At 35.3% G+C, this 14,181-nt stretch overlaps 1 protein-coding gene and 1 long non-coding RNA gene across 2 annotated transcripts in view; one reads left to right on the forward strand and one right to left on the reverse strand.

Annotated features, from left to right (window-relative positions):
- Window positions 1–209: 209 nt before the first annotated feature.
- Window positions 210–1,182, reverse strand: LOC113112879 (uncharacterized). The gene is made up of 3 exons (XR_003293504.1): window positions 1,048–1,182; window positions 415–510; window positions 210–295 (listed from the first exon to the last, which is right to left on the reverse strand). It is a non-coding gene; the product is annotated as an uncharacterized LOC113112879 (long non-coding RNA).
- Window positions 1,183–1,719: 537 nt separating this feature from the next.
- The window catches only part of LOC113112852 (calsyntenin-2-like), a 45,690-nt gene continuing 33,228 nt past the window's right edge, over window positions 1,720–14,181 (forward strand). Inside the window, exons 1-2 of the mRNA XM_026278770.1 lie at window positions 1,720–1,935; window positions 9,550–9,672. Coding sequence (XP_026134555.1) covers window positions 1,872–1,935; window positions 9,550–9,672 — 187 coding nt within the window. The 5' untranslated portion in view covers window positions 1,720–1,871. The remainder of the gene's footprint in view (window positions 1,936–9,549; window positions 9,673–14,181) is intronic.

The raw sequence follows: 14,181 nt of genomic DNA on the forward strand, positions 1-14,181 counted from the left end.
CACTGATGGCACGTGTGTGGCTTCTTTCCCGTGTGAATTCTTTCATGTGTCACAAGGTGGCCTTTTACTTTGAAGCTCATTCCACATTGAGAGCAGGTGAACGGTCTTTCTGTACTGTGAGTTTTCTGATGCTTTCGCAGATACTCGGGTGTACTGAAGGTCTTTCCGCACTCAACACAAGCATGCTTCTTCACAGAAGAGTGAATCTTCTGGTGTTTCTTGAGGTTGGCCAGTCGTGAAAAACTCTTTCCACACACTGGACACAAATAAGGTCTCTCTTCTGCTTCCATCTCATCTAAAACAAGCATATTTATAGTGGTACTTAAATCATGCTACTATGATTATATAGCCGAAGCTTTGCTACTTAAATGTTCCTTAGCATTCAATAATGAAGAATCAAAAATGGACACTTACCTCTTTGCTCCTCAGGATCTTCATGCATCTCGCTGCATGGATTTTGATAATTCATGTCTTCACTCTCCTCTTCAGGGTGAAATGCTGGCAAAGAAGCTAAAAGCACCGGACATAGCAAAATCAAAATATGTCAGAAATACAAAGCATTTACAAAGGTTATATATTTAATAGCATAAAGCTTATTTGAATAAATGTGATTTCTAAATAATGTGAATAATAAATATTATTATTATTATATACACAAAGATTCCAAAAAGTTTTAATAACTAGTTCACATTTATAAAATCATAAGATACTAAAGATAAATTAAGATAATAATAATAAAAAAAAAAAAAAAAATCGCAATATAAGTGTATATATATCTCTCTGGTTCGTTTTTTACATTTTTTTTTATTGAGCTCAGTCAGTTTGACATTTTTTGATTATAATAAACTTTTGCATAATGGGAATATGCGCAGAACATAAAATAAATTTATAATATTTACAGAATATTGAGTCAAATAAAAGTTTTGCGCAGGGGAAAGCACCTCTCAACGAGGCAGAAGATGAAAACATGATGCTATAACAGGACTAGCGGGCTTTGGTCAGACTGACATGTGATTCTGTGAGTCACCGCTCGAGCAAAAAATATACCTGCATCTTCCACGTGTGTCTGCATGAGGCATCCGTCGGCGATCATCTGCAATTTAATTTAAAGCATCTTCATGTATTATTAGCAAGCATTTACAGCTTGAACAGGTGAAACTCTCAGCACTGCACTCGTCTCTCTCGCCGTTTGGGGCGTGGCTACACATGTAGCCCCGCCCAAAATGTATATCATTGGCTCGTACATGGATTGATGAGCAAATAAATCGTTTTATAGCGTCAAAACTACACAATTATTTCACAAATCGGTAATCGCACTTCGGTGTCGATATAATTTCTTTAAAATAATGAGGGACAGCTTTTGCTGAAATATTTTGATGTAAAATATACCAGACTGTAGTTGACATAAACCGCCACCAGGTAGAGCCACAATCCACCTTTTCAAGATCCATCACAAAGTATTTCAACTTTTTTTCTTCTTTTTTTTGTGGGCTGAGTTAAAAAAATTTTATATTTAACAACAACAAAAAAATCTTCAAACAGACTTCACAGAGAATAAAAATCATGAACTGATGAATGGATATTGGGTGTTAACATTTCATATACCACATAGACACATAAAGGGTAGCGATGGTCTAGTAGTCGTTAAGGAAAAAATCTCTCTCTCTCTCTCTCTCTCTCTCTCTCTCTCTCTCTCTCTCTCTCTCTCAGTATCAAGCTCTTTCACGCGACAGAGCGTCAGCTCACATTAAATCTTTCAGCGACTCTTATTGATTGTGCAGTTTAATTTAGATGTATTTTTAAACATCTCACCATTGTGTTAGTGTGAGAGAGCTCAGGAAGAACAGAAAGACCGGAAGAGTTTTACTACAATGAAACGAATACTGGTCCTGATGCTGCTCGCGCTCGAGCTCTCCTGCGTGCGCGCGCACAGAGGTAAGACAACATCAGCATAACTGCAGGATATGATGCATTTATGAGACAAAACGCTTTAAACTTATCAAAACAGTGGGTGTGTGTGTGTGTGTGTGGGGGGGGGGTTATTAAAACGCTTCTTCTGAATGACCTGTGCGCTCAAAATGTCAGAATTTTTAAAACTTGCGAAATAAGATTTTATCCTAATAGTTTTAAATGACGAGTTTTTATTGTTGTGTTGAGATTTAAGGTTGAATGCCTTTAATGAAACGCTAACTTACTGATCAGTTGCTGGAAGAACTGCATCACATATAATGATGCTGTATGTGAGTTTTTGGGATACAATAGTTATGTTCTCTCTTTTTCTGTCACAATAAGTAGCCTATCATGTGATGCCATTATCAAAGTTTGAGAGAAGTGGTTCGTTTTGTATCTGTCTTATGAGTGTAAGTGTAAAAAAAAAATGTAATATAGGCTAAACAATGTTTTCAAAATGCAAATGATTGATAAATAATTGTTTTGGTTGCGAGTTAATTCCAGCTGCAATCCTAGTTTATAACAATACAGTAAATCTAGTTTTAAAAGGGTTTAATTTGAGACAAAATTATTGTTTTTTTTACTTGCAAATGCCTTCTCATAAAATATATAGTGTGTACTGTGTATGCAACAGACTGAAGACATTGAGCTTACAATAATTTATCAATGCTCAGCTTTTCTCATCCCTTTTTCTTGTCTTATATTGTTGTCCTATCCTGTCCAGTGATGCATGTTCTTGTCTTTCTCTTTCCATTTTCAGTGTTTATCCATGCTGTGTTTCAGCTTTGCTTGTTTGTGTATTTCATGATTCACTTCACTAGCTGCAGACTCCTCGGGCTGTTTGTCCTTGTCACGGGAGTAAACAAATCTCTCTCTCTCTATCTCAGAAACATAAGATAGTAGTATATGTCAAAATTGATATTGCACAAAAATAAACAAAGTTAATTAAGCCTGGAATGACCATAAACATCTAGAAATCACAAAATAAACCACAAAGAGCAGTGTCAGCAGATGCTATATATCTGTACGCTGTGTTTGCAGTTACTGTGACACACTGAGCAGCTGCTGAGGTCTCAGGTCAGTCTCTTGCATTACATTTCCACGTTTCCAAGCAACAAAGGGCAATGCATTATAAGGAAGAGAAAAGAACCTATGTAGGCCTTGGGTTTTCAAATCAATGATATATGGACTTCTTTCACTTCATTATTTATATAGCAGATCAAATACATTTCTTATAAACACAAGAGTTCAGGTATGGTGCAGTATTAATACATTCTGTGCTGCAAATATCTGTCTTTGCATGTTGTGGTTGTTGTTTTTTTACTAGCAGAAACTACTGATTTATAAAAATTCACAATCATAGGCTAATATTACGTGTGTTTGGTAACATTCTCATTTCCACCTGTTAAATTAACTTAGCTTCATCTAACACTCACTTAAAGTTAATTTCTATTAAAAACGACTAACTACTAGAAATAAATCTTTAGTAAATCTTAACATGAATGAGATCATCATGAAAGAAACATCATTTTACAGTTATAATATTGTGATGTCTTAAATTCTTAGTGTTTAAAACAACATTGTAAACACATTTTAAACAGTGGTAATGTTAGGTGTTTTAAATCAAAATGTTGCTACTGTCTATTGTTATATTCCAATAATTAGCAATGATGATGGATAACAAAAGCAGCTCCAAAAAGCAATCATCATGGTGTGTGCATAAAAATATACCATGTATTATTTAGCAAACCTCCAAGCACTTAAAATCAAAGAGGCAAATTACTCTTTTCAGAAGTTTTTTGCTACATTCTTTAATTTGAGCCTATACATAAGAGTGAATATCTCATTCCTCACAGGAGTTATAGCCATTGAAGTAAAAGTGACCCATGCCAAGTTTAAACAATGATGAATCAACAGTTTAAAATTATAATTGTTATGGGCCTATAACAAACGGTTCAGGAATTATGGTCAAAAATTTCTTTTTTTATATATTTATAGTGCCATCCTTGGGACAGTCGGGACGAGTTCATGCTATTGTGTTCCCTTATTGATTTCACCAAGTTTAAGTCTCTAGGCGTTACAGTTTTTAGAAAGTATTTTTACATCTATATACATCACGTTTACACTGGAAGACTGGTTCTTTGGGAGATTGCAGTGCTTGAACTAGAATCAGGATGGCTGAACAGACCTCGTTAGGCTTGTGGGTTGATGACTCTAGGGTTTGGTTTCGCTGAGGCTGCGTTCTACATACATTTGATTAATGTGTCGACCGTCTGAACCTGTGTGGGTTCTGACAGCCCTCTGATTGATTGTTAACCATGCATCTATCATATATATTCATTAGTGGAGTGAGTGTGTCATCATCATCATCATCATCCCACGAAAAGCTACATGTTCCTCCTCTCTTGAATGTGTGTGTGTGTGTGTGTGTGTGTGTTTGGCTGCTCATGGGAGGCTCACACCATATGTTCATCACTCATTTCTCCTTCAACTTTGTGTTCATGCACGCACACCTCTCATGTTTTAGAGTTTAGGAGCTCTTACATCAGGACTATGGAAGTGTTACAGCAGTATTGCAGAGCGTTCTCCATTTTCCTCTATACAGGATCTGCTGGGATTCTAAGAGTGGACAGGATAGAGGAAAAGAAGAGAGAAGGAAATAATATATGCCAACTGTATTTATTATTATTTTATCCACAATTCATTCTTCAAACTGATTATCCTCTATATTGAACACAGTAAATGAAGTCAAAAATAAAGGTTGCAGATCTTAAAAGCACATTTAAAAAAAAAAAATCAGTCATTTATTGTTGTATCTTTGAGATTTAAATTTTAATTTTAGTTAAAGTTTTAGTAATTGTGTAGTTTTTAGTAGTTTTCGTTTTTATTTCTGTATTTAGTTATTTTAGTACATCATGGTTAACATGTATTAGGAATAAAATGATTTAATGGCTTTACATTTAGTTTCAGTTCAAGTTTTAAGTAACTTTAATAACCCTGGTTTGAGTACTTGAAAGATTATTACATATTACAAAAATACGTTTTTAGAAAGTAAAATATTTTTTAGGATAGCAAATGTTTTCTATTTGGGAATATTGTTTTTATTTAACGATATGCACACATCCATATGTCTAATATGCTGAAAATGGCTCCTTTTTTAATGTCACAATAATTTATGACTTTACATGAATCATGCAAATGATGCTTTAAAATCAAAACAGCTAAAGTTGACCATTTAACATTTGTTTCATTGAATAATTGTCCAGTATTAAATGTTTGTCTTACATTGCACTCTTTCACTGTCACGATGGAATTCAGACTCAGTTTCTATGAGCACTTAACTCCAGCTTGATGTGATTAGGCATCTCAAACATTTTGACATCGAAGAACACTTGAACAATAATAAGTGTCTTTTTTTTTTGTCATCCCAATAACATACAGAGAAGTGCATAGAGCACAAACAGAGCAGCATCAAGAATATCAACTAATAAGGTGGGCAGTTAGACCCAGTCTGAGGGGACCCTGGTACGGCTCTGATATATTTGATGATATTGAAACTTATTTTAAACAGCATCTTTTCCCATTGTATATTCTCCATTAAACTAACAAAGTCGCTTAATCCCACAGTTGTCAGAGTCACGGGGAGCATGTGTGTGTGTGTGTGTGTGTCCAGAGAGGCCACTGAACTCATCTCTGATCCTCTCATCTCCTGTAATCTTTGCAGAATTAAGTTCAGCTTAGTCCATTAGTGCAGCCTAATGGAAACATCTGAGAGTTTAGAGTCAGTTAATCAGGCATCTTCACATTATGTGATCAGAGAGAGTGATTTTGGGCGGTAATGACTCTACAGTCCTAAAGAAGATATAAGAGGAGATATAAGATGGAGTCGATCTGGAAATCTGGGTTTCTCATATAATCTTACATGCACTGAAAAAAATTATATCCTCAGTGTTTTGTCTTGTTTTCCAATAAAAATATATACTATAAAATCAAGATGAGTTTACTTGAGATGCAAAATGAAGATATGCATTCTCGTTTTCTGTAAAACTGAACACAATTTTGTGAGTTTATGCTTAAAGCAAGCGCAAAAATCTGCCAGTGCACGAAAAAAAAAAACATGTAATCCCCATAGAAACTAAGTTGATCTCTTTGAGTCTGTTGATATTTCTCCTTGCTTTAAGCATAAACTCACTTAATTTTGTTCAGTTTTACAGAAAACAAGACTTCTTACACTTCTTTTGCTTCTGAGGTAAATGTATCTTGATTTAAGACTCTTTGGAAAAAAGATAAACATATTGAGGAAAACATAACTTTTTTGCAGGTACAGTAAAATATTTCCAAAGTCTTGTGGCGGGGAACAAATATTCAAGGTTTAAGCTTATATTTGGTGAAATTAAAAAATAATGCAGACTGTATTTTTTGGAAGTGGCACTTTCAAAGTTACAACTTTGTGTAACTTATTGTGCTACATTTTCAGAACATGAATGAATTGTGTTCGCATCAATTTATTCCTTATTTATTTATTTATTTTCTTGGTCATAAAAAGTTCTTTAAAAGTCTTACATTTACATTCATAAAACCTACATAAAGCCTGTTGTTCCTGACAGTATTTAACAAACAAGTATGTCTACATCTTTATTCTTTCCCTTACATATAATACAGAAATTATTTCAGCTGAAACTGTCACACAAAATGTACCACAATCATATCTGTACAGATCAAAACAACATTCATTTTCATAACTCACTAAAAAAGATTATATTTATTTACTTCCTGTAACCTAGTTCTGACATTCCCTCTGTGCTCTGGGCTCATTTCCCTCCATAAGCGATGAGATGAAAGGAACCATTTTGGCTCTTAATGCACAAGAGTGTAAAGGAGCCATTATGTGTCTGTTCTTCCTGAGCACCTCTGTATCACAGACACAATAAAGCTGCAGGGAAATACTTCTGTCACACTCCTTCAATGCTCACTGCACTGCTGCTGCGGGGAATGCTGATCATCACGAGCACTGCTGTTCGGAGTCAACCCGCAAGCCTTTGTTTAGTACCAATGCTAACTGGCTTCATGCTGAGGAAACCTTCAGCCAGAAATATAGTATGTTATTAATCTCATATCTCATAAAGCAGACCTTTATGTTGTAGAAATAAAAGACACTGAAGCAGATTTCTAACTTTCCATCAAAAGATCACTTTCAGGTCACTGACCAGTAACCACAGTGAGCAAACTGATACTGTAGTATATCATCTATCCCAAGATCCACCATTATTATATGTATTTTATTATTTTTAAAAATTATATATATATATAAGAACAAAATATTAATGGCAGCAAATAATAGTATTGCCCACAATATGCAGTTCACTCATTAACTTCACATATAATAATCAACACAATTAACTTATTTTAAAGCTGTGATATATTACAACTACATTTATTAAATATATGATATTTTACAAATATTAAGGGGGAGGGGGTTAATTTTTTACTTTTTTAAATTTAATTGAAAATAGTAATCTTACAAATTGTATTAAAGTTTTACGTGTTTTCTTGTCATTTTTTGCAGCACACACCGTTTTTTTCTATTATGTTTGATTATTATCGAGCATCGCGTTAGTTCAGTCAGGCCACGTTAGTCATGCTTGCATCAACTGTTCCTGACATGCACCAATCCAGTCTTGACACCTATCACCTGTGGACTGTTTAAATTCCCATTCTTCAGCGTCTCTTCCATTGCATCGCTGCTTGCAATTAACTCCCTCCTACAACCCCAGCTCCACCAACTGAACCTGTAATCCAATCAAACTTTGTTCTTTCTTTACAGTCTCTTCATTGGAAGCAGTCATTATCACATTTTGTTTACAACTCATGTAATCGAGAATTGTAATTTTGCTTATAATGGTTCTGTTCTGTACCCCAGGTGGGTTTGTCTTGCTGCTCTCCCCGCTCTGTCCAAGCATGTGGAGTGTTGCCCAGAACATAACCATACCGCCAACACTAACTGTGTGCAATATAATTGTCATACATACTTGAAGGAATACCTGATTGAAATTGTAGTCAATCCAGATTACATATTCTATAAAATATGACTTATTTTGCCGTGGAGTTGTAGATTTGGCAGCAGATGTAAGTGTGCGGGTGCGACACTGATAGAAAGCTGTGTGGGAAACACTGGCATAGATTTTCTGATATCGGGATTTTATGAATCAGCATCAAGCTGGTTGAAATAAACATTGCATTTAATTGGAAAAATACTACTTTTGACTTTTTCTTGTTGCTATTTCTTTTTTAGCCACATTAAAACAATTCTTGCTAGAAATAGGCATTTTACAAAACACAATGGCACTGGTTAGAAGAGAAAGCAGATGTGGGAAAGAGAGAGCATGCATTTGGGAGGGAGATCGAACCTTCGGGATGTAGAAAAACCCATAACAGCTGCCAGCGGATTAACACAGCTTTGAGACAGATCAACACTTTATTTCCTCTGTTGTGTATGTGAGAAAAAGAGACTCTTTCTCTTGGCTCTGCAAGCTCTTTGATTGACCCAGAATGAGAATCTGTTACTCGGTCGACTTAGCGCATTTGTGTTAGTTTTAATAAATATGTTTTCCCCTCTGCAGGGTATAACGTGGACTTCTGTATTTATCAGTCAATGAAAGTCCTTGTTTTCCATGTCTTTCAAACAGAAGTCGATTTTTAGTGATTTGGCCTCCATTCAATCTCACGCTCTCCATTTCCCTCATCTTTCTTTCTGTCCTCCATTCTTTACCTCTTTCTCCTGTGCTTCTCTCAGCTTTAGTTGGTCTCTCCGGGACATAAAACAAGTAAATGATGTGGCCCTGACCTTTAGAGGGCATGCTTTATTTCTTATAAGAAGAAAAATAGTAGATGAGAGAAGAGAAGTGAGGGCAGATCAGGTGCAGCTTTCCCAGGTGTAATCCACAACAAGAGACCATAAATTAATTACAAATGATTGTATTTTTCATTTGCCAGGTTTCTGTCTCTATTCTCTTCAGTGTCTGGTTAGAAATCAAACAATATAGTTTGTATGTCTTAAAGATCAAAATATGTCAATTCATGTCTTTGATAAATTTCATTGTAAAACATAAAACTGTTGGCTGCTGTAAGCTGCCAACTCACTTTTATATGGTTGGTTGTAAAACACACTGATTTAAAATTCAACTTCAGACTGCAATATGGGTTTGGTATTGTGTGTCTGCCTCAATTATAGCCTTTCTTTACTGCACATGCATGTCATTTGAACAGTTTCTCCACAAGTGCCTACAGAGTCTTGAGGATTTAATGCTTTGATTGAGAAGGAAGTGCAACTGAGTTTACCAACTGTTTTAAACAGATAAAAGAAAGATCAAAGTACACTCTTAATTAAAAATAAAGGTTAAAAAAGGGCATTTTTGCAGCATTTCTACTATTGAGTTGCATTTCTGTCAGTGTGAACTGACTGAACAGTATTCTGAGAATCATGTCTTTGTGGACATTACAGAGGGAGCAATCTTGTGTTTAGATATGCAGAAGTATTTCAAAAAAGATTGTCAATGGTTTTGATTTCAAAGTAAATCAAAGATCATTTCTCTTTCTTAGTGAATAAGCACAAGCCGTGGATCGAGAGCTCATACCACGGCGTCATCACAGAAAACACAGATGTGGTTCTTCTGGATCCTCCTTTAGTGGCTCTGGACAAAGACGCACCTGTTCCATTTGGAGGTAAGAAAGCAAGGCATGAGCGCTTTATAGGCTAATGGGTTTGTATTACAGCGCTGTATACGCACATCTTTCCTGAGGCAGTCTCAGCTGATGAGTGTGTGTGTGTGTGTGTGTGTGTGTGTGTGTGTGTTTGTCTGTCTACTCCATCTGTTCTTTCTGATTATTAGATGCTTTATGCTTTTCCAGATCCCCTGCTGGTTGCCAGATCACACTGCCAATGTATCAGATACTCCAGATGAACTGTATTTCTCTAATACACTTGAACTGAGTCACTGCCTGAGGACACACACACACAAACACACACACACACACACACACACACACACACACACACACACACACACACACACACACACACACACAGACGACCAGCACTGCATCTATCTATCTATCTATCTATCTATCTATCTATCTATCTATCTATCTATCTATCTATCTATTCATCCATCCATCCATCCATCGTTTCAGACTGGAATCAAAATAAACTTTCAATTCTAAAGAATCTCAAAGCAACTTAAAAAGATTCAGGTGGAATTAATTAAAACAAATAATAATTGGCATAGTTCAAAAAGGAAGTCTTTCTTTTTACTCCTCCCTCTAGCACTTTTCTCATCTCTGATGATTTAGTGTTCTCTCCGTAAAATACTACCAGATTTAACAATCTCTTCTCTTTCTTATTCCTCCTAAATAAATGAGTTCTTTGGGGAACGTTCATGGAGTTTATACTGGCAGAATACTGTCAGACAGCGGCTGCTGAAAGAGACCCAACCCTTGTGAAAGACACTGAGATCCCTGACATCTAACACACACACACACACACACACACAATGTTTTATCACCACCTGTTCCCATCTTCCCCAACATACAGTATCCTTTGATGTGATTTAATGCCACATGTGACCTTTACACAAACACCCATGACTGTATTCTGACAAGGAAATTAATTAAGTAGTGTACATAGACACCGAGGGGAGGAAGACACTAGGTTATAGTCTGATCAAAAATAAAAATACAGATTAAGTATAAGATCCTTCATATTAAACCACCAAAAACAATTCTGTTGTTACAGGGACAAAATATATAATATTTTTAATTATTACATTAAAATAAAAAAATCCTGTGCAATTTGTCAATATCATTAAATGTCATTTTATATATTTTTTAAGGCTTTTTTTTTTATGGGGACACAGAAAGTGTCCTCATAAACCATGCTTCCGAAAATGATGAAAACACACTGAAATGAGAAAACATTATCCATGCATGTAAAAGCACAGATCTGATTGAATTAGGTTTGTGTTTGACACTCAAAATGTCTTCGATGTGTGTTACGGGTAATACACCTATAAATGTAATTAAACATAAAGTGTGATTAATGGTTCTCCAGCAACCAACGATGAAGAGTAATTAATTAAGAGGGCGTAATTTATGTTGAAGTGAGATTGAGTTTGTTAAGAGGGTAATTGCTGGCAGGTTACAAATCAACGTGCTGAATAATTGATGGGTGTAATGCTCCAGTGATTTGAGCCGAACGCTGTACTGGTGCTGCACTGGTTATAAAGAGCTGAGTGATTGCTGTGAACGCCAGATCAAGTGCTAGATTCATCATGTAGTTGCTAAGCAATGCTTTGATAGGTTTTAATCATAAACACTTTAAAGAACTTTACCTCACTTTACCTCATAGACCATTTGCCAATGAATTGGCATAAGGAGGAGTGGATGTTTTTTTGATGGGTGCAATATACAAGGAAGTAAATCTCACTGTCATTATTGAGCATTATTATTAAAATATATATATATAAAATTATTATTAAAATTAGGAGTGACAAGCGGCTGAAGGGGAATAAGTGATTGAAGTGAAAGAAAGCATGAGTGACCGAGGGAAGGAGAGAAAGCATGTCGAAGCTCACTAGGTACTTGAATGATAAAAGACAGCGTTCAGTAATATGTGTGTGTGTGTGTGTGTGTGTGTGTGTGAGGGGTCACTGCGAGTTCAGGTGTATACGACTCCCTCAAGGTCTATAAGACGCTCCGTCTCTAAGAGGGACAGTATCAGAGAGGATAAATCACAGCTGCTGGGAGTCTGTAAACTTTGATCAAACACATGGCAGTAAATGAGACACACTATAGTCTCGCTGTGTCCCAGTAACAATACACAGATTTCAGTGTCTGTGTAGCCATGTGTTCCTTTAGGCATAAAAGTGTCAATAGCTGACATTGACAGTGATGTCTTACAATGATGTGCATGCAATTCAGAAGAATGTAAAAAGAGTAATGGTGTCAAGATAATTTTTTTTTTTTTTGTCTAAAATAATTACATATTGTAGACATTTAATGGTTGTTTGGTTATCTCAAAAGCTCATCTGAACTATATAATTAGATGTGATGTTATGGTTAGTGTCTGAAACCTCTTTGGTGGCATTAAATTCAATAAAGCTTTATGAATTTCGATAAAGCTCACACAAACACATAAGAGACATTTAAAAATAAGACACAAAAAAACATCTATTCTGCTAATAGCATTTTGTAATTAAGGTTTTTTTTAACACACTCTCTTTTTAACCATACAAAAACATTGTCTCACTGGTCATCACAGCAGCAGTTTCATTCTTGCACAGCACTGAAGATTATGGAAACTATGTTATTGATTGAAAGGCAAATGCATCATAATTACACTTTGAAAACTAAACAAAGCTCCAATTGTAAATTCGTAAGTGGGTCACAGGTCAGTATTGATATAAAAAATTATAAATGCAGATAATAACAAGCAACTAAAGCTAATAATCATGCATAGCAAAGTAAATAGTAATTTGTTGTTGAGGTCAAAGGTCATGTGTCCCGTCAAACTCAAAAACTCACCATTCACTTAGATGCCAGTAAAATTAGACAGATGGCAACATATTGAAATGCTGTAAACTTTGATAAAAATTAAGAGAACATCACAAAGTTAATATGTATCTGTCCATATCACACACACACACACACACACACACACACACACGGATATATTCCTAATTAGTTTGCATTGTGCTATGAATTATTGTTTGCAGAGAGAGATGTTTAGAAACTGGTATTCAGTCCAGGTTTCCTTTTCAGTATTTTTACATTAATCATTTTGCATATTGTTACAGTATATTCAGCTCAATATTAATATATTTAAATAATACAATTTTGTATTTTATAAAATGCACAAAAAATATAGTCTTTTCTGAAGTGAAAACAGTTGAGAGACACTGGTTTAAAGAATATGTTGAGAGAAAAAAGTGAGAGAAGAAACAGTTAGCCTTGAGGGAAAGATATAAGCAGGAATTCTATTTTTCAAGGGGTTTCTCTTTCTCTCTGAGGTTTGTGTTCAGCTGACAGCTGTCAATCACAGATATACTATGTGTGTGTGTGTGTGTGTGTGTGTGTGTGTGAATGCTTTCAGTAATCCAATTTTCAATTCATTCACTCAATACTGATTTTTCATTCCTTCGTAATGAACACTGTCATGTTCATCTCTACAGCAATATTTATGACTATAAAGCATGATTATATATCTATATCACAGATACTGAATATCACGGGTCAGTGGGTCTGTTTGTGTCCAATCTACACATCTTCTATACATTAGTGCACAAACTATTGTATGTTATTGCACAGCTCTCAGGAAGTCATATCCCTCATATCACTCCATAGTCTCTTTCTTCAACATAATTTCAACTTAAATCAATATTTCTTGACCATCTATTAATTTATTTGTCACGATAATCAATATTGCAATATATTCAATATTCAGTATGATAAAGCTTGCAATTTATATATTTATATATATATAGAAAATGCCCCTAATTTACATTTACATTCATGCACTTAGCAGACACTTTAATCCAAATCAATTTATAAAATTGACATTTATAAAAACATGTAGACCAACAATTAAAAAACAGTGCACCACCCCCTTACTACATCAGTGTCAGCGCATTTTGATAAAAGCAAAGCTTAAAAAAACAGAACAAACTAAAACTCACACATACTTCTGAATGCTTGCTTGTTTAATGCCTGGATACACTATTATTCATGTTTAGCCTCATGCACTCACACATGCAGAAACATAGCCAATGAAAGATTGTGAAATATTATTCAGCAAGAGAATTGCTGCTTTTTCTCCATCTCTTTGGCTCTTCCTCTCTCTGTTGTTCTGTGTATGCTGTGAATGTGGGTTTATTCTGAAGATCAAAGAGAGGAGAGATGGAGAATACTCTTATCTGTGCTGGACAGCAGTGCTGTTTTACACAACTCACACACACACACACACACACTCACACAATCATATTAATAGATTTCACCAAAAGTGAGTGCTCACTTACTATGGTGTTCCGTGGTTGCTAAGCTGTTGTAGGTGGTTGCTAGGTGGTTTCTTACAAGCCAAGATCACCTCCACATGAGAACTGGGGACAATGTCAACTTGACTAACATTATAAGTGTATATCAAATAGATATTATACTGCTGCTAAAAATTTTATTTTTAAT

Source organism: Carassius auratus, chromosome 13, assembly GCF_003368295.1.
Source record: "Carassius auratus strain Wakin chromosome 13, ASM336829v1, whole genome shotgun sequence".
Classification (NCBI taxonomy): domain Eukaryota; kingdom Metazoa; phylum Chordata; class Actinopteri; order Cypriniformes; family Cyprinidae; genus Carassius; species Carassius auratus.